The sequence below is a fragment of the Anomaloglossus baeobatrachus genome, chromosome 5 (assembly GCF_048569485.1).
Source record: "Anomaloglossus baeobatrachus isolate aAnoBae1 chromosome 5, aAnoBae1.hap1, whole genome shotgun sequence".
Classification (NCBI taxonomy): Eukaryota; Metazoa; Chordata; class Amphibia; order Anura; family Aromobatidae; genus Anomaloglossus; species Anomaloglossus baeobatrachus.
In genome coordinates this window covers 40723120-40749093 of record NC_134357.1, presented here as the reverse complement: position 1 = coordinate 40749093, position 25974 = coordinate 40723120, and the positions used below count along the sequence as shown (strand labels likewise).

General features: G+C 43.0%; 2 protein-coding genes across 2 annotated transcripts in view; both read left to right on the top strand.

The window, feature by feature from the left end:
* The window catches only part of UROS (uroporphyrinogen III synthase), a 70365-nt gene extending 55207 nt beyond the window's left edge, over positions 1-15158 (top strand). The window contains exons 6-9 of the mRNA XM_075352248.1: positions 2848-2931; positions 5201-5283; positions 10847-10948; positions 14721-15158. Of these exons, the coding sequence (XP_075208363.1) occupies positions 2848-2931; positions 5201-5283; positions 10847-10948; positions 14721-14846 (395 nt within the window). The 3' untranslated portion in view covers positions 14847-15158. The remainder of the gene's footprint in view (positions 1-2847; positions 2932-5200; positions 5284-10846; positions 10949-14720) is intronic.
* A 9937-nt stretch (positions 15159-25095) lies between these two features.
* Positions 25096-25974, top strand: part of MMP21 (matrix metallopeptidase 21) — a 45798-nt gene continuing 44919 nt past the window's right edge. Inside the window, exons 1-2 of the mRNA XM_075352247.1 lie at positions 25096-25156; positions 25292-25916. Coding sequence (XP_075208362.1) covers positions 25100-25156; positions 25292-25916 — 682 coding nt within the window. The 5' untranslated portion in view covers positions 25096-25099. The remainder of the gene's footprint in view (positions 25157-25291; positions 25917-25974) is intronic.

The window sequence follows — 25974 nt, the reverse complement described above, 5'->3', positions numbered from 1 at the left end:
AATGGAATGTTGGCGTGTCACAATGCAGCCAGGTAAAGAGACAGACAGGTAAAGAGGCAGACACAGACAGGGTAAGAGACAGACACAAAGAGACAGACAAAGAGACAGACTGACAGGGAAAGAGAGAGACAGGTTAAGAGAAAGACAGGGAAAGAGACAGACACAGGGAAAGAAACAGACACAGGGAAAGAGACAGATAGACAGGGAAAGAGATTGAGACAGACTGAGACAGAGTCAGAGACAGACAGGGAAAGAGACAGACAGAGAGAGAGAGAGACGGAGAGATATATACAGAGGGGAAGACAGACATTATAATTACATTTCTATCTATTTGTTTTGTGGTTTCTGTGTGCAGAATACATTTTTGTTAATACACGCTATTTTGTTAACAGCAGTTATTAACCTGGGCAAAGCCGGGTAGTACAGCTAGTATATATATATATATATTTAAAGTTTCACACGACCGCCACTACCGCCGTTGGCGGCACGTGTGCATTGCTATTCAATAAAATGGCGCCAGCATCCGCACACGCGTGTACCGCGATCCCCGACACCATTTTACTGAGGACACTGTAGAGATGACTATGAGCTGCGTTGGTGGCGCATGCGCTGATGAAAAAAAAATTCAATCTGCACATGCGGCGCCGCTGCTCATAGTCGTCTCCAAAGTGTCTACAATAAAATGGTGGTGGAGATCGTGGTACATGCATGCACTGATTCCAGTTCCATTTTATTGAAGACAACGTCACAATAGCAGTGCGCACACATCACCAACAGCGGTAACTGCGTCAGCACAAAATTTAAAGAAAGAAAAGGAGGCACGGCAGGAGGAGGAATGATTACAGAGGACCCAACCCACAAAGCACCTCCCGTACACCAATGACCTCATTTCTGAAGGCTTGAACAAGGATTATTCTGCAATAAAACCTTGAATTTTTGCAACTAAAGGTATAATTTTAATCAGTATCCTAGCACCATTATGGCCCTACCTTTAGTTTATAGGGCAAAAACCTGCTTTTTTGTTCCCTTTAAGTGATTTAGATTAAACTTACATTAAAGGAAACCAAACATGATGATTTTTGTATATAAGGTAAAGCCAGTGCTATACTGGCAGGCTGATTATCTACATACCATTAGTGGGCAGCTCAGATATTTAGGCTTTCAAATGCAAGAAAGTGAAGTTTAAAAATTCGGCAGCTTTTTGATTCACAGTTGAACTAAGTAGATAATATCCGGATGGGTTATGCACATGATTACCGCCCCCCCCCATGCCACCTGTTCCTCCCTCTCTCTGGCTCTATGCTAATTTTTCTTTTCAGTAACATGGCGTCGGAGTTGGTGGCTGCGCATAGCGCTTATCTCCGGCGCCATCTTTTTAAAGCCCGCCTTACCCCCTGCTGTTCTAATCTACTGACTGAGAGGGCGGCGCATGCGCCCTCACATCCTCTGCTCTCTTATGACCGCAAGGGCGCGCGGTCACAACAGAAGAGGAGGGCAGCTGATCGGAGGAAACCATGCAGTCCCAAGACACCGTGCCAGGTTGAAGAAGACAGAAGACCAGGATCGTGGAGGGGTGAGAGAGAGTAATAAACATGGAGTACCTAGTGTGTCTGTGTGTATTTATTTCTAATAAAGTATTTTTTCTCTGTGTGGTGCTGTTTTTTTAACCCTTTATTGGGGATTCTTAATGGTCGGGTCAAATTGGCATGACATTAAGAATCTTGGGCTTTATATCAGCTGGTAAAACAAAGCTGGTATTAACCCCTTATTACCCAGCGTGCCACCCGCCACCAGGGCCGCTGGAAGAGTTGGCTACAGCGTCCAGAAGATGGCGCCTCTATGAAAGCGCCATTTTCTGGGGCGGCTGCGGACTGCAATTCGCAGTGGGGGGGGCCAGAAAGCTTGGGCCACCCTGTGCTGCGGATTCCAGTCCCCAGCTGCCTAGTTGTACCTGGCTGGATACAAAAATTTAGCGAAGCCCACATGTTTTTTTTCTTTTTTATTTTATAAAATTCATGAACTAATTAAAAAAAGGCTTCCCTATATTTTTGCTTCCCAGCTGGGTACAAATAAGCAGCTGGGGGTTGGGGGCAGCCCGTACCTGCCTGCTGTACCTAGCATAGAAAAATATGACTAAGCCCACGTTGCTTTTTTAAATTGATTTAAATTGATTTGCATTTTCTATTGCTAGCTAAGGGTAACCCAAGCAGCTACTGGCTGCGAACCCCCACTGCTTGGTGTTACCTTCACTGGTAATAGAAAATCCAGGGAAGCCATTGGTTTTTTTTTATTTTGTGTTTTTTTTGCCCAAAAACTAAAAAAAATAAGACGTGGGCTACAACTTACGACTGCTGAGATCCACTAATGATAAAGATAAGAGGCTTAAGCTAACATTGCTGCTAAAAAAAAAGACATTGAGATAACAGAGGTCAGACTGAAGTCTCTGTTTTAACACTTGCAGCATGCTGTCTTCAGGCTGCATTGCAGAAATCTGCTGACAGAGTCCCTTTAATTTCCTTGGATCCCACTGATCCCTTCATTCTTTCTCTCTATACATGACCACTTGATTCAGTGTCACACTGAGATAGCCAAGTACAGCTCTTCTCCATCTCCGTCAGTCTATAGACATGAATGGAGCAACAATATATATTTTCGACCATGCCTCTCCCTTCAATCCCATCATCAATAAGAAGATATCGAGGGATTAAGATGTTCTCAGACCCCCGAAAATCGGACCTTTATCTTCCCTCTGCATATCCTTACAATCTTTTCTGCAATTATTGTATGTCCCTGCCGCACTTCTTGATGATTTTCAGTCTTTTTTTTTTATTTTTATTTTTTTTTCAGAGCAAATCTCTTACTCTGCCCCCATCCTGTTTCCATGCGGCTCCTTGAAAAGGGAAGTTCTTCCCAAAAAACTTCAGGAGAAAAGTGAGTATCTGCAAGAAGACGTTCTCCTTATTTTTAGAAGAAAATGGATTGTTAGCCGTTTTACAGTCTCAAGAAATAGAAAGTTATACAATTGATTAATTTTTTTTCTGTATTAATTATTGTATTTAAGATCTCTGCTTGCAGTCATTGAATAGGAAACTTCATTGTTCCCTTGCAATGCATGGAAATCTTTTACGGACATGTGAAAGTAAGACACAGCATAGGTGTGTGTACTGTAACGAGCCGCACTCCGTAAAGGATCCCATTGAATGACAGCTCCAGTTCACGTCATACCAGATCATTATGGCGGTGTCCAAATTTTTGTTAAACTAGAAAAATTGCCGGCACTTCCTAATCTCGTGGTCTGAACCGGTGCATACTGAACATGACGTGCAATATCCAAAATAGCAGTTGCACTCAAGTAAAGGGAAGGAGAAAAAATACCTTGACGTGGTATCTGGGCACAAGTAAATTTGGCCACTTTTATTTAATAAGTAACTCATAGTTTAAAAAAAAAATCATGTTTTCTTGGCAATAATGCGTATTCATATTCCAATGTTCATAATTTAAGTTCTTGTTTTTTCTCCTTCCCTTTACTTGAGTGCAACTGCTATTTTGGATATTCCAAATTTTTGTTGGAAACGATCCACTCTAAAAATTAAAAAAGGAATAGAGTTGATGAAAATCAATCCCATCAGCCACGTCCATAATAAGTGGCTTCTGTACTGGAGCCCTGAGAACCGCCTCTTCCCTGATGGCATCCGCAATTCTTCTTTTGATTAGCCAGTTTGGTGCGTCATTGTTATTGCAGCGTGAGTTACATGTAACTTTCCACCAGACTGGATAATCAAAAGAAGAGCTGCAGATGCCGTCAGGTAAGAGGTGGCCACAGATGACTGACCTGGCGGATGGCCCGGCTCCTGCGAATCGATTCACACCAACTCTAAAAGGTGCAGAATCCTCTTACACATTTGACCTATTGATAAGCTTTTGTTCATAATAGACCCTGTTGTTTTGACCATACTAATGTGCAAATGTTTCTAGAGGTACCCACAGTTTGGAAGCCACATGTGGCACCCAAGTCACCAATTGGGCAATATTGACTTTCGATACTGTGTATTCAGGTCTTCACACCTGGTCTAAAGCACTTTTCCAGCTGATATTTTATCTTTATAAGGTCTCCGATTGATGTAAAAGATGGGAAGTGATACCCATCATCACCGATTTCCCACAGGTCTTATTCTAATGCTTAACCAGTCCCTGCTGGTCTTTACCTCTGGTCCCAACAAACAAGAAATAGCAGGGAATGCCCACTGAGCCATTAGCTGGCTGCAGCAGATAGCCTGGTCTCAACATACCGAAAGTAGCAGGGAATGCCCGCTGGGCCAAAAGCTGTTTGTAGCAGATAGCCTAGTCCCAACATACCGGAAATAGCAGGGAATGTCCACTGAACCAAAAGCTGGCTGCAGCAAATAGCCTGGTCTCAACATGACAGAAATAGCAGCTAATGTCCACTGAGCAATAGCTGGCTTCAGGGGTAGCCTGATCTCAACATACAGGAAATGAGCTGGCTGTAGCGGATAGCTTGGTCTCAACATACCGGATATAGCAGGGAATGCCAACTGATCCAATAGCTGGCTGCAGCGGATAGCTTGGTCTCAACGTACCGGAAATAGCAGGGAATGCCAACTGAGCCAATAGATGCCTGCACCGGATACCCAGTGATTGACATCTTCCATCTATGTCCACTGTGTTTAGCTATGACATGGAAGTAAAAGCCACATGGGGACGAGTAAAGACCCCCATACACATTAGATAACTGATCATTCAACCATTGGCAAACTTAGCCGAATCGCCATACACCAGAACACTCGGCTCAGGGCTTCTGTGTTCTCCTTTAGAATACCGCTGCCTCCATAGATATCAGATTGGTATCAGGCCTGTCCGACTTAAGTCTGTATTTATTGTGTGTGGCAGATTGATGCATTTTAGTACCGCTTCTTACGTTTTTCTTTTTTTTTACTAGTACTCTTTAAAAACTAATACCCGCTGAACAACCTCCTTAGGGGGTTTCTCACTTTTCGAAAAGTTGTGAAGCCTTTCCTTACCACCACAAACAGTTTATAGTATTCTGAAAACCTCCGTAAAGCGGCCAGAACGCGGCATACATGGCTGAGGCCGTCATCTCCATTGTGTGAAATTGCTGGTGTAAGGCTTTGTAATATCCTGGCCTGTTTTATAGAAATACATTTCTATTTTCTAATTACAGATGTACCTCTGGAGAGCATTACTGTTTATCAGACGGCCCAGCATCCCGATATACGATCCTCTCTGACAGATTATTTCACCAAGGTATTCATGTTAACGGTGCAGCGTTACAAGTCCTAATAAATGTTCCAGTTTTACTTCCTCATAAAAAAATATATATATATATACTCCGCTGCTGTGCTTTGTAAGACTTTACATTTCCAGATCAATTTTGTCAGTGCTTGTTTTGTTGCTCATGGTTTATCTCTTTTAATGACTAAGGGAATAGTTGCTGAATTCTATTAAATTTAATCAGAAGGTCTATAACGATTACTTGGAGGCGCATAATCTAAACTCTCGCTTTATTATTTCCAAAATAATTCCTGCTGAGGGACATCTACTGTCTGCAAACTGCTAAAATATTTAAGAGGGGGGAGGGTATCTGCTTTTGAAAATCCCCTTCTTTTGATAGGAGGGGCACAAAGGGCAGTTTTCTATGGGCCTCCAACTCCCAGTTCAACCACGTTCCAGATACTTCCAGTGACATGTAATCAGGATTCCTTCCATTTTTTGGGAGAGGGGGCTCTATGTGTCTGTGCTAAGTAAAAAAGGAGATTTTTGGTACTCACCGTAAAATCTAGTTAGTCTTCATTGGGGACACAGAACCCCGAGATAGTCTGCTGCCACCTGGAAGCTAACACTCCCCCGCCCCTCCAGCAAACTATACCTCGCCCTTCTGGTCCCTGACCTTTGTACGTATGTTTAATTAAAAATAAAAATGTAATGTTGATGATATCTTGGGTCATTTGAATCTTTGGAAGTTCTGTTGTGTGGTGACCCTTATAAATTTGTTTGGATAAGCTGGAGATTAGTCAGAAAACAGTAGGAGAAGCAACAAAAGGTAAAGAAAAAGAATACCATAAACACATGTCCGACTAAACCACATGAGCAGGAGCGGTGTGCCCCAATGAATACTAACGACAAACATATTTTACGGTGAGTACCAAAAATCTACTTTTCTTGGTGTTCTTTGGCAGAAGCTTGTCCGTAGGTTGTAGAAAAACAGAAGATAAATATTCTGTTGAAATCACAGAAGTTGTGAAGCTCAAGCGGAAGATAGTATTTACACAATCTGTAAAACCTTCTTGCCCAATCTTGTATTGGCCAAAGAAAAGGTATGGTCCCTGCAAAATTTAGAAAAGATATGTAGTGATGCCTAGATAGCTGCCTTACAGAGCTGTAAGGCCGATCCCTCAAGACAAACCGCCCAGGAAGCCCAATGCTGATGACAAACCACCCAGGAAGTCCCCACCACTTGCGTACAATGCGCCTTGATGCTAATAAGGGGAACCCTGTTCTTCAATTTATAAGCCTGCGTAATGTTTGTTTTGATCCAGCGAGACATAGTCACCTTGAAGGCGGCCTGACCCCTGCAGGGTACATTTGGCAGGATAGATAAGGAATCAGACAACCTAAAGGGGCGGTAGCCGACAAATAATAATGTACAGCCCTAGCCATATCTAGACTATGTAGCCTTTTTTCCATCAGATGAGATGGCGAGGGACAAAAAGTAAGTAAGACAATGTCCTCATTTAGGTGAAAAGGACCTTAGGCAGGGAGGTCGGAACCAGTCTTAACACCACCTTATCTTGATGAAGAACAAGGTAGGGGGAGCGGCAAGAAATCACCACCAATCTGAAACACTTCTAATGGAAGTGATGGCTATAAGAAAAGCCACCTTTGGGGACAATACAAGCGTTGTATCTCCCTGATAGGTTAGAAAGTAGAAAACTGAAGAACCTCCAAAACTAGATTAAGATCCCAGGATTCTAGGTGCTGCCGAAACTGAGGCCTGATATGTGCCACTCCCTAGAAAAAAGTCCTGACCTGTGGCTAAGAAACCAAATTCTTTTGGAACAAAATAACCAGGGAGGAATCATGGCCTTTTTTAGGTGAATTAAGCACTAGCCCTACTTATAGCCCGAATTGAAAAAAAAATTAAAACAGTGTCAGCAAGGAAAAGGACATTGGAGAATTAAACGTAGACTGGCACCTGCGGAAGTAAGCTTTCCACGTGCGATGGTAAATACAATGTTAAGGAGGCTTTTGCGCCTTAGTCATGGTCTGACTAACTGACTCTGAGAGGCCTGATCTCCTCAGAATCGTAGCTTCAACAGCCATGCCGTTAAAGCAAGCCACTGTAAATTGTGGTGGTAGAACAGACCCTGAGAGAAAAGGTCTGTGCGTTTCGGAAGAGGCCACAGAGCATCACTTAAAAGGTTGACAATGTCTGAGAACCAGGCCCTGTGAGGCCAATCCAGAGCCACCAGGATTACTGGAATCCCTTCTAACCTGATCTTCTTGAGAAGCCTGGGAAGAAGAGGAAGAGGTGGAAAGAGATACAGGAATGAGAACTGGCGAATTGCAAGATATTGGAGCGAGAACCAATTTATTGCCAGAGAATCAAACCTGACTGTTTAAGGGTCCTGAGACCTTGCGAGAAATCTTGGCACCTTGTGGTTTAACCTGAAAGCCATTAGATCGACATCTTGAATGCCCAAACTAAGACAAATCTAATTGAACACATATGAGTGAACTACTCACTCTCCTGGGTCTAGTTGCTGATGACTGAGAAAGTCCCCTGTCCAATTGTCTACTCAAGGTAATGTAAACCGCCGACATTAGAGGAACCTTGTCCTCTGCCCACTTCAAAATTCTTGTCACCTCCAACTTGGCGGAATAACTTCTTATTCCCCCCTGGCAGTTGATATATGCTACTGACATGTGTATTGTCTCCCTGAATCCTGACTGTTAGCCCTTGAAGTAAATGCTGCCATTGAAGATGAGCTCTATGGATCGCCCTGAGGTCAAGTACATTGATCGGGAGAAGCTTCTCCTGACCATGCCATGTAATGACCTGACCCAAAAGAAGAGTAGAAGTGTACTAGAAGAGTACTCTGCAATTGTCTGGATTGGAACTTGGCTGAATGGGACAGCTTTGAAAGCGGAAACCATCTGAACGAAGACCATCATGCAAGACCAAAGGGAATACTTGCCTGGAAGACTTGATATCTGGATGAAGGACTGATAAATAACTCTCTTTTCCTACAGAAGAAAGACAGACCCCTGAGCGGTGTCGAAAATCATCCCTAGAAAGAGAAGTCTCTGAGCGGGAATTAGCATGGATTTTGTTCGATTGACAATCCACCCAGATTGGTGCAGCTGTGTAAAACAATATGCAAGCTCTCTAAATTCTGAGATTGAGTGGGAGCTTTGACCTGAACATCGTCCACATTGGGTATCACTGTTATACCCCTGTAACGAAGGAGTGCCATAATTTGGCACCAAAATCTTTGTAAACACTCTGGGCACTGAGGCTAGCTCGAAGGGTAGGGCTGAAAACTGATAATGAATCCTGATTGACTGTGAACAGTAGTTAACGCTGATAAGCCAGAAATATTGGCACATGCAGGTAAGTGTCCTGTATATTTATTAATGACAGAAACTTGCCAGTTTCGATGGACACAATGACGGAGGGGAGAGTCTCCATCTTGAAACGCTTTACCTGCGCGCACTTGTTTAGTCACTTTAGATCCAAAATGTGCCGCACTGAGCTGCCCTTCATGGAGATAGCAAAACGGTTTGGATAGAAACCCTTGAACCTCTCTAAGGGGGGAACCCTACAATCACCCCTGCGTGAAACAGGGAAGAGATTGCCTGATCGAAACCAGATCTTCTGCGGGTAGAAGCTGGGGGACAGGATATGAAAAAACAGTCTCGTGGAATGGACGAGAACTCTATCCTGCATCCTGAACCTCTCTGACCCAAGGAACACTGCCGCAATGAATGACAGATGGCAGCTCCTGGGAGGAAGTGGGGTCATTTTCTCCCAGTAGCTGCATTTTCAGTGAGGCAACCGGGCAGCATTGTAACAATATTAACCTGCAGATTAACCCTATATAAGCAGCTAAATAGTGTTTTCCGAGGTGACAGGTTTGCTTTAAAAAAAAAACCAACAAAACAATAAAAAGACAGAATACCTAGGAGAGTAGCAGGAAAACAACAATAGCCAGACATTTCTGATCTGGTGACAAGTCCTCTTTAACTAGTCAGCTTTATATATACATTAGCTTTTTCCCTCCGGTATATACACATGCACACGGCAGCAGTCATTTCCTTACAGTACACCTGAGTCAATACGAGCCGTCCAAGTGTCAGCAATTTACTAAGTAGAAGCATCAAGGCTTTCATGCAAGGATTAAGGTTAGATTCAGGATTATTAGAGAGGACATGGCTGACCTGACCTATTGCTGACAGTATTGAGTTCACGTCACATAGGATTGCGCACGATTATGCAAGTTTCCCAACGTACTGAAATACAGGTAAAAGTCACGTTCATTAACACTTAGTAGCTGCTCGTAGGACTGATGCCGTATGAATAGATCGGAAGCCTCATACCATTTCCACAGTTACAAACTTTGGAGGAGAACCCCAAACTTTTTATGAGTTTCAATGTTTATAGAAAATTTTTACGATTTTTTTTGTGTGCCTAGATCCTTCTCCATTTACTTTTTAAAGTTTATGGCACAATGATTCCCGACTACAGCACCCCACTATGTCCATCACTCCCACGGACTATAGAGCGACAGTGTGCACGCTCAACCACTACTACATTGAGACCGGGGACCCTCGTGATCAGTGGGGGTCCCCGCATTTGGACTGGTGTAATTGGAATACCCTTTGCAATCAAAAATTTTTAATATCTAGTGATAATATATGGGGAAAAAAACAACTAAAAGTAATACACAGAAGTGGGGGCCAAAAATATCCTGCAAGGCCTCCAGCATATACTGCAAGAAGGTCGAGGCAGGACTCCAATACGGTGAAAACGGCAATCTTTATTCATTCGAAATACAAAGTGTCGGCTTGGATAATGAAGACATGGAAAGGTTTCATAGTGCAAGCCAAAATGTTGCATTCTAGGTAGAGGTGAGCGAATAGATTCCTGCCTCCGGACGTGAGCCTTGGAATTCTCTTCCTACCTGCTGGAATTCCCAGGACAACATCATTGTTGCAGTGTGGCGCACACATGACGTTCGCCGGCTCTACTAATCAGAAGAGGCCCCAGGTTTCCCGCGGCTAGGAGGAGGTTCACAGGGCACCCGTCCGGCAGCCACAGACCACTGATGTACCCCCTAAACTAGGGCCCGGCTCATCCATTCGTTCTTCTCTATGTCAGGCTGAATAAAGACTTGCACCATTTTCAACCTTCTGTTCGTGGAGCACTGCCTCCATTTGTAGCATTGAAGTGATCATATATTTTCGCCTACTCCTGGACATCCAATGTTGGGATTCATGCCACAGTGGATGTCCAGCAATAACCATACAAACCTGGGACCCTCCTCACTTTTTACAAACCTGGGACCCTCCTCACTTTTTACAAACCAAGAACCCTACTCACTTTTTACAAACCAAGAACCCTATTCACTTTTTACAAACCGGAGACCGTCCTCACTTTTTACAAACCAAGAACCCTACTCACTTTTTACAAATCGGGGACCCACCTCACTTTTCATATGTAGACAATGACAGTCTTCTCTCTAATCAATGGCTCTAGGCAAAGATTCCTCACTTGCAAATATAACCCTGTTCTATTCCTTTTCTTTAGGAAGGTATCCCTGCAAGCATTGTGTTTTTCAGCCCATCGGGAGTAAAGTTTTGTCTCCACCTTATCCAAGAGCTATCAAATGATCGAGTAAATCAAATTAAGGTAAAAAAAACTCAACTCACTTCTAGCATATTAATTAATATACAACATAAAGCAAAACTAACAAAAAAACCTGCACGCTGAGCTCAGTAAGGTCTATATCAGGGTTCCCCAACTCCAATCCTCGAGGGCCGCCAACAGTGCATGTTTTCAGGATTTCCATAGCATTGCATGGGTGTTGGAATCATCAACTGTGCAGGTGATTAAATTATCACATGTGCAATACTAAGGAAATCCTGAAAAGTCTCTCCTGGAACTAAACGTACACACTTAAAGCCTCGGACAGATGAGGAGGAGATCACAGCCAAATGTTTGCTACAACATTAAATAAATAGCACTGAAAGATGTGGCCACAAACTTTGAAAACTATTCCCTTAGAACCTCAGTTTTATGAGGTTCTCTCCTATCTCTCTCTCTCTCTCTCTCTCTTTGTCTCTCTTCCTCCTCTCCATCTCTTTTTTCTCTTATCTCACTTTTTTTCTCTACTCTCTCTTCTGTCTCCCCCTATCACCTCTCCTTCCTCTCCACTCTTTGTCTTCTGTCTCTCTCCTCTTTCTCTTCTCTCTATGTCCTCTCCCTACTTTCTATGTCCTTTCTTTCTCCACACTCACTCTCCTCTATCTCTGTTATCTTTTTCCTCTCTTTATCTTTTCTCTATCTTCTTTCGCCCTCCTCTCCATCTTCTCTCCCTCCTCTCTCTCTCTCTATCTTCTCTCCCTCCTCTATCTCCTCTCAATCCTTTCTCGCTACCTCCTCTCTCTCTCTCCTGTCTTTCTCCTCTATTTGTCTTTTCTCTATCACCTCTCTCTCCTCTCTTTATCTTCTCTCCCTCCTCTCTCTCTATCTTCTCTCCCTCCTTTCTCTCTATCTCCTTTCTCTCCTCTCTATTTCCTATATATTTCTCCGTTCATTATCCTCTATCTCCACTCCCTCCTTTCTTTATCTTCTCTCACTCCTCTATCTTCTCATCCTCCTTTCTCTTTTCTCTCTCAACTCTCACTTTCCTCTTTCTTTCCCTTCTCTATTTTCTTTCTATCGCCACTCCCTCCTCTCTTTACCTTGTCTCCTCTTCCCTCTATCTCCTCTCTCTCCTTTACAGTTAGGTCCAGAAATATTTGGACAGTGACACAAGTTTTGTTATTTTAGCTGTTTACAAAAACATGTTCAGAAATACAATTATATATATAATATGGGCTGAAAGTGCACACTCCCAGCTGCAATATGAGAGGTTTCACATCCAAATCGGAGAAAGGGTTTAGGAATCATAGCTCTGTAATGCATAGCCTCCTCTTTTTCAAGGGACCAAAAGTAATTGGACAAGGGACTCTAAGGGCTGCAATTAACTCTGAAGGCGTCTCCCTCGTTAACCTGTAATCAATGAAGTAGTTAAAAGGTCTGGGGTTGATTACAGGTGTGTGGTTTTGCATTTGGAAGCTGTTGCTGTGACCAGACAACATGCGGTCTAAGGAACTCTCAATTGAGGTGAAGCAGAACATCCTGAGGCTGAAAAAAAAGAAAAAATCCATCAGAGAGATAGCAGACATGCTTGGAGTAGCAAAATCAACAGTCGGGTACATTCTGAGAAAAAAGGAATTGACTGGTGAGCTTGGGAACTCAAAAAAGACTCCATGAAAGTAAATACAAAGGGTTCACATCTAGATGCAAACCATTCATCAATTCCAAAAATAGACAGGCCAGAGTTAAATTTGCTGAAAAACACCTCATGAAGCCAGCTCAGTTCTGGAAAAGTATTCTATGGACAGATGAGACAAAGATCAACCTGTACCAGAATGATGGGAAGAAAAACGTTTGGAGAAGAAAGGGAACGGCACATGATCCAAGGCACACCACATCCTCTGTAAAACATGGTGGAGGCAACGTGATGGCATGGGCATGCATGGCTTTCAATGGCACTGGGTCACTTGTGTTTATTGATGACATAACAGCAGACAAGAGTAGCCGGATGAATTCTGACGTGTACCGGGATATACTTTCAGCCCAGATTCAGCCAAATGCCGCAAAGTTGATCGGACGGCGCTTCATAGTACAGATGGACAATGACCCCAAGCATACAGCCAAACCTACCCAGGAGTTCATGAGTGCAAAAAAGTGAAACATTCTGCAATGGCCAAGTCAATCACCAGATCTTAACCCAATTGAGCATGCATTTCACTTGCTCAAATCCAGACTTAAGACGGAAAGACCCACAAACAAGCAAGACCCGAAGGCTGCGGCTGTAAAGGCCTGGCAAAGCATTAAGAAGGAGGAAACCCAGCGTTTGGTGATGTCCATGGGTTCCAGACTTAAGGCAGTGATTGCCTCCAAAGGATTCGCAACAAAATATTGAAAATAAAAATATTTTGTTTGGGTTTGGTTTATTTGTCCAATTACTTTTGACCTCGTAAAATATGGAGTGTTTGTAAAGAAATGTGTACAATTCCTACAATTTCTATCAGATATTTTTGTTCAAACCTTCAAATTAAACGTTACAATCTGCACTTGAATTCTGTTGTAGAGATTTCATTTCAAATCCAATGTGGTGGCATGCAGAGCCCAACTCGCGAAAATTGTGTCACTGTCCAAATATTTCTGGACCTAACTGTATATCACCTTTCTCTCTCATCTCCTATCATTTTCTGCTTTCTTTTTCTTCTCTCTATATTTCCTCCCTCCTTTATCTTCTCATCCTCCTTTGTCTCTCATCTCTGACTTTCCTCTTTCTCTCCTCTATTTTCTTTTTATCTCCACTCCGTCCTCTCTTTACCTTCTGTCTCCTCTTCTCTCTATCTTCTCTCCCTCCTTTCTCTCTATCACATTTCTCTCTCTTATCTCCTATCATTTTCTCCTTTCTTTGTCTTTTCTCTATCTTCTCTCCCTCCTCTATCACCTTTCTCTCTCTTATCTCCTATCATTTTCTCCTTTCTTTATCTTCTCTCTATCTCCTCTCCCTCCTTTCTCTCTATCACCTTTCTCTCTCTTATCTCCTATCATTTTCTCTTTTCTTTATCTTCTCTGTTTCCTCTCCCCTTTCTCTCCATCACCTTTCTCTCTCTTATCTCCTATCATTTTCTCCTTTCTTTATCTTCTCTCTGTTTCCTTGCCCCTTTCTCTCTATCACCTTTCTCTCTCTTATCTCCTATCATTATCTCCTTTCTTTATCTTATCTCTGTTTCCTCTCCCCTTTCTCTCTATCACCTTTCTCTCTCTTATCTCCTATCATTTTCTCCTTTCTTTATCTTCTCTCTGTTTCCTCTCCCCTTTCTCTCCATCACCTTTCTCTCTCTTATCTCCTATCATTTTCTCCTTTCTTTATCTTCTCTCTGTTTCCTTGCCCCTTTCTCTCTATCACCTTTCTCTCTCTTATCTCCTATCATTTTCTCCTTTCTTTATCTTCTCTCTGTTTCCTCTCCCCTTTCTCTCTATCACATTTCTCTCTCTTATCTCCTATCATTTTCTCCTTTCTTTATCTTCTCTCTATCTTCTTTTCCTCCTCTATCTCCTTTCACCCCCCCCCCCCCCCCCGATATATACAGCATCTATATCTTATTGGTTCCAGCATGCTGTAGTTCAGTCTCGTGAGTATTTGTATGCAATAGATTGACTTTCCTGTAAACAGTTCTATCCATACACCATAGCTTTAACAGTCACCTAAAGTGCCAAAGACCCGCATGTACCGGAGAAGCCCCGCAGATTCCACAGCACTTTACATATGCAATCTTGGTGCCATTATCTTCTATAATGGGAAAATCCCTTAAACTGTTCTTTTCTCTTCTAGTTTGCTTCAATTGGTCCAACCACATCCGAGGCGATGGTGGCGGGAGGCCTCGCTGTTAGCTGCACCGCACAAAACCCCACAGCCCAGGACCTGGCGGAAGGACTAAAGCGCTGCCTGACCCCATAAACTGCACCCTGAATGGTCTGATATAGATTCACAGTACATGAGGGTACAAATATCTATTAACTTAAATATATGTAACATATAATTATTGTCATGGTATAGGATTTTTTTTTTTATTTAAACACCTTGATAAATTAATAGACATAGGACAGGATCTGATCATATTGAGGCTACTGTACAAACTTACTACTGTGACTACTGTGAATTGTGTATTGCACCCATTAAATGACCTCAACGGCTTCTCTTCTGACCCCTAACCTAAAGGCTGTCCTTATAAGAGATGTTAAAAGTAATAAAAAATATTTATTTTTGAAAGATGACTCTTTTTTTTTTTTTTTATTAATACATTTAACTGTGTTCTTGAAATTATATAGCACTTCACTAAATTTTACATTTTTGCTGCTGGACACGGCTTTAAATAGTGACTGATATTTAAAACAAACAAATCAATAGTACAAGTAAATCTGAGAATCTTTGTGATATATCATATCTAAGAAATATGCTCCTTTCTCCACTTATGAGCCACTTCTTTTCATTTCCCCTGTCTCCTGAACTCATCATTCACTCAGTAATACAGCTAAAATTAGTTTTGCTCAAGACAAGATTGAGGGTTTAAATGAATGCTACTTACTGAAGTCTACGAGGAGGAAAAAGACGAGAAGACAGGAAGACAAACAGTGCTGTTGTCTCAACCCAGTGCTGGAATCACATCTACACTGCTGAATACATGATGTATAATGCCCTCCATGCTGCTGCAGCTTTGGAACATACCGTACATTTCATAGAGAAAGGAGAGCAGGAATCTCTGTACATAGAAGACATTATAACAGATAGTTTCCATCCACCAGCTCAGAGACAACTGGAAATTAGAGAGGACGCCTGCAGAGGGGAAAACTGAGGAAAAAGCAGGACACAAGTCATATACTGGCCAGAAATGGTGTTATTTCTCATGTATACACACATATTCTGAACAATCACCTAAAAAGCTATAAACTGAAGTGCGTCAATCCAAAATCTGTGTATTCCCCAAAATAAACTGAGTCTAAATTCAAACACATCCTAAAGTATATGCAGTGGAGCGAAACAGAAAATCTCCTGCAGACTATATGTTGATATCTGCATGTCTTACACGTGGATTTTGTTTTCTAGATCCCACTACTAGCTTTTCTTGTTCGTGAATTACTGGGAAGGTTTGGTAAAGACCCTAAAGGGTACTTTACACGCTGCAACATCGCTACCGATATATTGTCGGGGTCACGTCGTTAGTGACGCACATCCGGCGCCGGTAGCGACATCGCAGCGTGTGACACCAAGGAGCGACGATCAACGATCGAAAAATCGTTCAAAAACGGTGATCGTTGACACGTCGCTCCTTTCCTTAATATCGCTGCTGCCACAGGTACGATGTTGTTCGTCGCTCCTGCGGCACCACACATCGCTATGTGTGACACCGTAGGAGCGACGAACATCTCCTTACCTGCCTCCACCGGCAATGCGGAAGGAAGGAGGTGGGCGGGATGTTACGTCCCGCTCATCTCCGCCCCTCCGCTTCTATTGGCCGGCCGCTTAGTGACGTCGCTATGACGCCGAACGCACCTCCCCCTTGAGGGAGGGATTGTTTGGCGATCACAGCGACGTTGCTGACCAGGTATGTGCGTGTGACGCTGCCGTAGCGAACATGTTCGCTACGGCAGCGAGCACCAAATGTCGCACAAACGACGGGGGTGCGTGCTATTGCGCTCGACATCGCTAGCAATCGCTAGCGATGTCGCAGCGTGTAAAGCACCCTTTACTCTTGCATCATACTTTGCTTATTTGTAATTTTATTGCAGACTTTACAACTGAAGTTGCTCAAGAAATTTCCTACGTGAAACCAGACGAAATAAAGAGAATTTGTCACTACATTTTTGCTGTTCCATTTGAGGGCTGCATGAAATAGGGGCAGAGACCCTCATTCTAATTCAGGTTATTTCTTGGGCTTCTTGCTATAATTTGAATAAAGTAACTTCTTTATCTGCTGCAGCTCTGCTAATCCTCTGCTGCAGCTCTGTTAGTCCTCTGCTGCAGCTCTGTTAGTCCTCTGCTGCAGCTCTGTTAGTTCTCTGCTGCAGCTCTGTTAGTCCTCTGCTGCAGCTCTGCTGTTAGTCCTCTTCTGCAGCTCTGCTGTTAGTCCTCTGCTGCAGCTCTGCCAGTCCTCTGCTGCACCTCTGCTAGTCCTCTGCTGCAGCTCTGTTAGTCTTCTGCTGCAGCTCTGCTAGTCCTCTGCTGCAGCTCTGCTAGTCATCTGCTGCAGCTCTGTTAGTCTTCTGCTGTAGCTCTGCTAGTCCTCTGCTGCAGCTCTGTTAGTCTTCTGCTGTAGCTCTGCTAGTCCTCTGTTGCAGCTCTGCTAGTCCTCTGCTGCGGCTCTGCTAGTCCTCTACTGCAGCTCTGTTAGTCTTCTGCTGTAGATCTGCTAGTCCTCTGCTGCAGCTCTGTTAGTCTTCTGCTGCAGGTCTGCTAGTCCTCTGCTGCAGCTCTTTTAGTCTTCTGCTGTAGCTCTGCTAGTCCTCTGCTGCAGCTCTGTTATTCTTTTGCTGCAGCTCTGTTAATCCTCTGCTGTAGCTCTGCTAGTCTTCTGCTGCAGCTCTGTTAGTCCTCCGCTTTAGCTCTGCTAGTCCTCTGCTGCAGCTCTGCTAGTCCTCTGCTGCAGCTCTGCTAATCCTCTGCTGTAGCTCTGCTAATCCTCTGCTGCAGCTCTGTTAGTCCTCTGCTTTTGTCATCTTCAGTTATTCATTGATGTTTTTACACCAAATTTTTCACAATGGCATGAGTGGTTCATAAATTTTGCTCTTTATTCATGTCTTTAACCTGTCTTGCAACCTTTTAGCGCAAAAAGTTACATGTTGAGAAATTTGTTCCAAATTTCAGGTGTACATAAAATCATTCCAGTGAGTTGATGACGGGACACAAGTACATTTTGCACCAACATTTTGCAATTTTTTAAAAAGTCACAACTGATGAAACATAAAACAAAACGGCAGGCACACATAAAATGGGCTTTAAAAAATGTGCAAATTTAAAAAAAAAATGAGCAAATTAAAAATGACAAAAAAACATCAAAACTGGCCATTTTGGAGCTGTATTTTGGATGTGAAGACTCCTGCGCAGGTGGATGGTACCAGATGGTGCATCACCTGACTTTCTATACAAATCTGTGCAAACTGACCAACAGGAAACAATTCCTACTCTTCCATCAAGTAAAGTGTGCCGGACAAACACCTTGCAGGAGGTCACTTTCTATGTAATTTACACATCCCTGTAATATGTTCTAGCCATTCTATAGAGTATAATGTAGCATTACCCCCTGCGACCTCACACACACGGAGCTGAGTTATGCTGGGGCCAGGTGTCAGGAGCCACACCATTAACCTATTACAGAATAATTTTAGATCATGCATCATAGATTACCCTTGAAATGGAAGTCTGACACCATTTTTGGAGAGATCCGGTGTGCCAGTCAGGAGAAATTAAACGTAAAAGTCATATGCAAATTAGACTGCAAGTGCACTGGGGTGTGTCAATGCACTAGAGGAAAAAAAAAACTTCAAGTGCATTGACATGCCCCCAATGCACTTCTAGCCTAATTTGCATATACTTTCCAGACTAGATTTCTCATGATGAGCACATGGGAGCTCTGCAATTATGGTATCAATTGTATCGGAGGAGAAGCATCTATACAATTATAACACTATTTCTATACAGTGTGTCCACCCATATCCTGTCCACCGCCATTAACTTGAGAACGGCGGCAGCTATAGGCATAGAAGTGGTGTCTAGGTATAGTAAAGTACCCATGCGCTACACGATGAAACCACCTATAGCGCCACCTGGTGGAAAACAACGGAGTTAGCATTTTTATCTCGAAAACGGAACGAGATAGAGAAAAAAAAGTGAATTACAAAGTTGTAGGGCATCATCAATTCAATACGAATCGACACCTTGCATACAGAAATGCTATGATGAGAACGTGTAACACTCACAAGGCTGCGGACGTGAAGCGATACCTCATGGAAACCTTCCTACAAGTCATTGAGTATGGGGGCTGCATGGAGTGGCCTCCACGCTCACCTGACCTGACCCCATTGGACTTCTTTCTGTGAGGTCACATCAAACAGCAGGTGTATGCAACCCCTCCACCAACATTGCAGGACCTACGACGACGTATCACAGATGCTTGTGCAAACGTGTCACCTACCATATTGCACAACGTGCAGCAAGATACAGTATGCTGTGCAGAGTCCAGATGTGCATTGCAGCTGACGAGGGACACTTTGATGTTCAAAGTTAAATGAGCGCCATATGCGTGACCAGCATTCAATGTTTTGGGGGGATCATGGGTTTCATATCATAGCATTTCTGTATGCAAGGTGTCGATTCGTATTGTATTGATGATGCCCTGCAATATTTTTAATTCACTTTTTTTCTCTACCTCGTTCCGTTTTCAAGATAAAAATGCTAACTCCGTTGTTTTCCACCAGGTGGCGCTATAGGTGGTTTCATTGCATAGCGCATGGCTTCTTTACTATACCTAGACACCACTTCTATTCCTATAGCTGCCACCGTTCTCAAGTTAATGGCGGTGGACAGGATATGGGTGAACACACTGTATGTACAAACAGATATATATATATATATCCCTCGGACTATTGTGCAGTTAATAAGGTTCCTCATCCTCCACACACACTTAAGGGAGAAAGATATTTTGAGGACACAACGCCGCAATGTCCATTTGCACGCTTTCCATAAAATTACGGCTTTATTTTTGCTTTTTCATTTGTGGTTATCTTGGATAATAAGTCTCTAGAAAAGGCATAATTACAGCGACACCAATTTTTTCCATACAAAAAAACAACAAATGAAGAAACCCTCCCATCCAGACATTACATAAAAAGCCAATTTACGATCACTCCAGTTTATTTACCTATTAAATTTCCTTTGCCGCCCCTCTATAAAGCTCTTATTTTTAGGCATTTTCTGAGTAAAATGGATTTGCTTTTGATTACTGCAAAGAGGATAATGAAAGGTAATTTAGTTTTCGAGTAGCATTAGTCCTTTGTACCAATCTGAGATCATTAGAAATACTTTTTCGGTTCTAAAGAAATATTACATGTAATTTGTCCGTGATGGGAAAAAAAAATCCACAAAATTTTCCTTGTGTATTGAATTATACAGAGTGTCAATTAAATATAAAAAAAAATAGGGGTACCCTGTTTTCCCCGAAAATAAGCCCTAGGTGGAGTTTTGGAGCTTTTTTGGGTATGCTTAAAATATAGGCCCTACTCCAAAAATAAGCCGTAAGGCCGCTTTACACGCTGCGATATCGGTACCGATATCGCTAGCGTGGGTACCCGCCCCCATCTGTTGTTGGACACGGGCAAATCGCTGCCCGTGCCGCACAACAGCGCCCAGACCCGTCACACTACTTACCTGTCCGGCGACGTCACTGTGACCGGCGAACCGCCTCCTTTCTAAGGGGGCGGTTCGTTTAGCGTCACAACGGCGTCACTGAACCGCCGCCCATTAGAAGCGGAGGGGCGGAGATGAGCGGGACGTAACATCCTGCCCACCTTCTTCCTTCCGCATTGTGGCCGGGAGGCAGGTAAGGAGAGGTTCCTCGTTCCTGCTGTGTCACACGGAGCGATGTGTGCTGCCGCAGGAACGAGGAACAACTTCGTTACTGCTGCAGTAACGATTTTTGAGAATGGACCCCCATGTCACCGATGAGCGATTTTGCACATTTTTGCGATGATGCAAAATCGCTCATAGGTGTCACGCAACGGCATCGCTAATGCGGCCGGATGTGCGTCACCAATTCCGTGACCCCAACGAGTTCGCATTAGCAATGTCGTAGCGTGTAAAGCCCCCTTTAGTGTGGTTCCATAAGGAAGTGTCCAAGGAGCTAAAAAAGAATACAGCAGAACTCTTCATCAATGAAAGCAGACACCCCCAAAAGAAAGCAGACACCCACAAAAGAAAGCAGACACCCCTAAAAGAAAGCAGTCATCTACAAAAGAAAGCAGATACCCCGTCCAAAAAAAGGCACCCTTACAAGTCTACAAACAATTACAGTTGGCAAGTGCCGATGGTGGATGGGCTCTCACAAAGAGATCTTTATCACTGTCAGGTCCCTCGCCGTTCCAGCAGCACTGCACTGCAGCTCTCACAAACAGATCTGATACCAGCATCACTCCGCATGAGTGATACTGCTTCCAGTCACCAGGGGGAGCCAACCTCTGTAGAACGCAGAAGGACCTGACAGCGACGCAGATCTGTATGTGAGAGCCCATTCACTTGCTCTCTAATTGTTTGGGGTCTGGTAAGTGCGATTCTTTTAGGTGGCGTCTGCTTTCTTTTGGGGGTAAACTTAGCAGTACATAGAGAATAATAAATGTAAGCAGCTAGTTTAAACCTTTATAATATGGTATGTATCCGCCACTAAAGGACTGGGCCATGAGAATAGCAGATTAGATAAGAAATTGTTCCAGAATGCAGTGACTGATTATATCTGAATAAATATTGATTTATTTTTTTTTTTTGTTCAACAAAATGGATTGTTGTTCATGGGGAAAATATAAAACATCCCCTGAAAATAAGCCCGGAGCAAAGAATAATATAAGGCCCTGTCCTCTATTCGGAGAAAATGTCTCCAGTGTCAAGATGTTACTCATGTTTGTAACACCAATATTGCCACTGTACTGATCCCCTGTAGCTTCTCCTCCAAGGCTGCCCAAGTCCCCGCACCCGTATCCAGTTGATCAATACATCACTGCTGCAGCCAATGATTGGCTGCAGCGGTCCACATGTCCATCTGGATGCACATAGCCAGTCCTGGAACTAGGATACATGAAGACTGGAACAAGTACTGATATCCAGATTCCTGGTGACCACATGGAACGTATTTTTCCTTTGTCCTGTCCTCGCTTGGGTCTTGCGGCTTCTTATCGTGGTTCCATACATCTATCTTGAAGCCGGTTGTCCACTCTCTCTTTTTTTAATTAAACTCTTCCGGGCACAATTTTCTTATCTAATGAGCTGGGTCTTCTCATAATACGTAAAATTACATAGCGGAGGGTAAAATTAGCTCCAGGGGCTTTACATAACCCTTGTCAAATCAGTAATGGGACTGATGGGAAAATGGATCTAAGCAATCGAGACCGATTATACCCAGATGTTCCTGTGTGAGATGTTCGCTCTCCTTCACTTATCTGTGAATCATCTTCTTCTTCTGCAAATTCATTGATGATATATTTTTTTTTATTCTTCTATCTTTATCCCCTTAAAGACAAGATGATTTGTATTTTTTGAGTTTTGGGGTTTTTTTTTTTCCTCCCCTTGTTCCAAGATCTATAACTTTTTTATTTTATTACATAGCCTTATGAGGGTATTTTTTTAATATAGTTTTGAATGACACTATCAGGGTCTCTGCCCCTACGTCATGCTGCTCTCAGATTAGGTAGCAAAAACCTTGTGACAAATTCCCTTTAAATAGTGAAAAAAAAATCTGAAGTTTCTTAAAAATAAATTTTTGTTCTGTAACACCATTTTCCAAGACATGTAACATTTTTTTTTCTATTTTTTTGAGCTGTGTAAGGGCCATCTGTTTTTCCTTGACAATCTGATGTTATTTTTTTTTTTTTTAATTTTGGGTATATACTGTATACAGTATGACATTTTGATTTTTTTATTGTATTTTTTATTTTGTGTGAGGGACTGCTGTTTTTGCTCAGTGATCTGATGTTACTTTTTTTCATTTTGTGTTTATATATTACATTTTGATATTTTTTTTATTGTATTTTTTATTTTATTGCATTTTTTATTTTATTTTTTTGCTAGAAAACTGCAATTTTGCAGGGTTTTTTTTTCTTTTTTTTTTCTTGTTACAGCTTTTAACATTTTTATATTTTGCTAGATGGAATTTTTATTGTCACGGTGATACCACATATGCTTGTTTATTTAATGGGGACATGGGTGGTGATTATATTTTTAATAAATATATGTTTTTAAATACTTTCTATTTTTTCGTCCATCATAGGGCACTTGTATATAGTGGAAAAATCATGGTCAGCCTGTGGTCATGCTTCACACGAATAAGAACATGGCAGCGACGTGGGCTGGCACCGGACTACTATGTTAACCCATTGACGCCCTGCGGTTGTGTAGTGGAAGGCCAGCTCGTTCCATTTAAATGGTTAATAGTAACAATCGGAGTTCCTCTCTGGACGCTGCTGTTAGACACAGATGTCAGCTATGTAATATTGTCAGTTTCAGCTGCTGGTGGCATATGTTTAACACCAAATAACACTGCTTTATAATAATGGGTAATAAGAAGCTGTATGTCATTCACCTCTTCTGGATCGAGAGCGGAACGACTAAAGGCTACTTTACACGCTGCGATATCGGTACCGATATCGCTAGAGTGGGTACCCGCCCCCATCTGTTGTGCGACACGGGCAAATCGCTGCCCGTGCCGCACAACATCGCCCAGACCCGTCACACTACTTACCTGCCCGGCGACGTCGCTGTGACCGGCGAACCGCCTCCTTTCTAAGGGGGCGGTTCGTTCAGCGTCACAGCTGCGTCACTGAACCGCCGCCCAATAGAAGCGGAGGGGCGGAGATGAGCGGGACGTAACATCCCGCCCACCTCCTTCCTTCCGCATTGCGGCCGGGAGGCAGGTAAGGAGGGCTTCCTCGTTGCTGCGGTGTCACACGGAGCGATGTGTGCTGCCGCAGGAACGAGGAACAACTACGTTACTGCTGCAGTAACGATTTTTGAGAATGGACCTCCATGTCACCGATGAGCGATTTTGCAAGTTTTTGCAATGATGCAAAATCGCTCATAGGTGTCACACGCAACGGCATCGCTAATGCGGCCGGATGTGCGTCACCAATTCCGTGACCCCAACGAGTTCGCATTAGCGATGTCGTAGCGTGTAAAGCCCCCTTAATCCTCGATGCTCTGTGGCTTTTTTTTTCTATGTACTTCTGTACATCAGGTTGCTGTGGCATCCTGAAGCACTCCTGTCTTGTCATTATCCCATTCCATGAAGCCCCCCTCAGGTAGCAGGACATCGTCTGAGAATTGGTAGTTGACATCCAATACTACGGTGGACTATATTCCTATCCAGTTATTAGTTTTACTCTGCGGCAAAACCAGTTCTGCTACGTATATCGCAGAAATAAGGTGGTAATCTGCTGTGACAACTCTGCAATTGAGGACTCTGCGACAAACCAAGCTTTATTATATCACTGCGTCACCTCTTTATTTGTGGACCCTGCTTCAAACTCAGCTCTGATGTAATGTTGGGTCAACTCTTCCACAGTTCTAAGCCACCTTTCAAATTGTAGTAACTGCTGTAAACCCAAGTCTGCTAAATCACTGGGTCATTTCCGCAATATTGGATTTAGCTTTATTACATCGCTGACCCTACTCGGCTATATCACTGAATCAGCCCTACCTTTGGACATTCTGTTCAATTCTGCTCAACGATATCAGTTCCTTTCTACGGAGTGGATTACAACTGTGCTCCAACTGCTGCCTGGCCACAACAGCTTCCCTGATCTAAGTGGATGGCCTGCTGCACCACCGCCTTTGGTCCATGTGGCTCATCTGGAACCAGGGCTATGAGGACCACCTCTCTAGGTGAAATGCAGCACTGGGCCAGTATGAGCTCTCCACAGATCCTAGAACATTGTTCAACAAGACGTTGGCATAAAACTCAATTAAGAAAAGACATGATTATGGGATTTCTAGTTGAGAATATTAGAGTCTCTACCATCAAACCTCAAGACCAATCTGCAGAATTGGATATCGTTTCTGAAGAGCCTGAAACAACGAGAAGAAAGAATACAGAGATGTGTCCTCTGTAAAAACCAAAAGTCAAACAATTGGCACCAAACTGTTACCCTGTAGGTTTGTACAGGCCTGACACATCCTAGGCACACTTTGAGAGCTGAGTGTTGAGCAAATAATGGTGAAGTGAAAGAGCATTGTTGTTGGGTGGAGAAAAACACAACTCATTAGTCAGCGGTCTATAAAAGGAACTAGGAGTTGGATTATCTGGAGAAGAAGAACTTCACAGAAATTGGTTGAGGGCTCAATCTTCAATAGAGCTAAACATGAAGACTGACGGCCTCCTAATGCTGATCTTCCAATGTTCAATGGTGTCCAAATTTGGATATGCCGAAAAACTTTTCCATAGGAGGGATCACTCAGATATGGAGGCATCGAATCTCCAGCAAGCCGAGCTGGTCACAGACTTTGTCTCCGCACAGGTTAGTTCCACTAGTGGGGTTCCCATGTGTGGTTCTCCTACCATTCTTCATCGTCCTGTTTTTGTATTCTGTGCAACTTTCGTTTTTGATAAATCATCTGTGCTTAACTTTTTATTCTTTTATGCATCTTTTTAGCATTATTTATCAAAATATGGCTGGACAGAGCCCGTCATGTGGGAAGAATCAATAACTAAAGATAACGAAAACTTGGAAAATATTAATCCAATGCAAGAAGCAAACTCGGGGCAAAAGCCACCAGAGCCAACAAAAAGTTCTTACTTCACTGAAGCTCTGAAAAAGTTTCAAAAGCTGAATAACTTACCGGTAAGTGGAAGATTGGACGATGCCACCATTAATGCCATGAACAAGCCAAGATGTGGAGTGCCTGATAATCAGGTTCTGGAAAATAGCCAGGAGAAGCCAAATTTAACCAAAACCAACTCTACAAAGAATGTCACGAAACCGGATGACGGGACTCCAAAAAAACGTTCCAAGAGGTTTCTGGACCAGTTAATGTTCTCGGATAAGTATCGGAAAGAGCAGGAAGCGTCTGTGAATGTGGGGGGAAAAGCTTTCAGCAAGAAGCTTCTGAAATGGCGTATGATCGGGGAAGGATACAGCAGCCAACTCTCCATCAGTGAGCAGAGATACGTCTTTAGGCTAGCTTTCCGCATGTGGAGCGAGGTCATTCCCTTAGACTTTACAGAAGACAATACATCACCTTTAGCACAAATTGATATCAAACTGGGCTTTGGACGAGGTAAGTTGTCATTTTTTTTTATAAAAATATTTTACGTTGAGTATGACTGTTGCCTTTT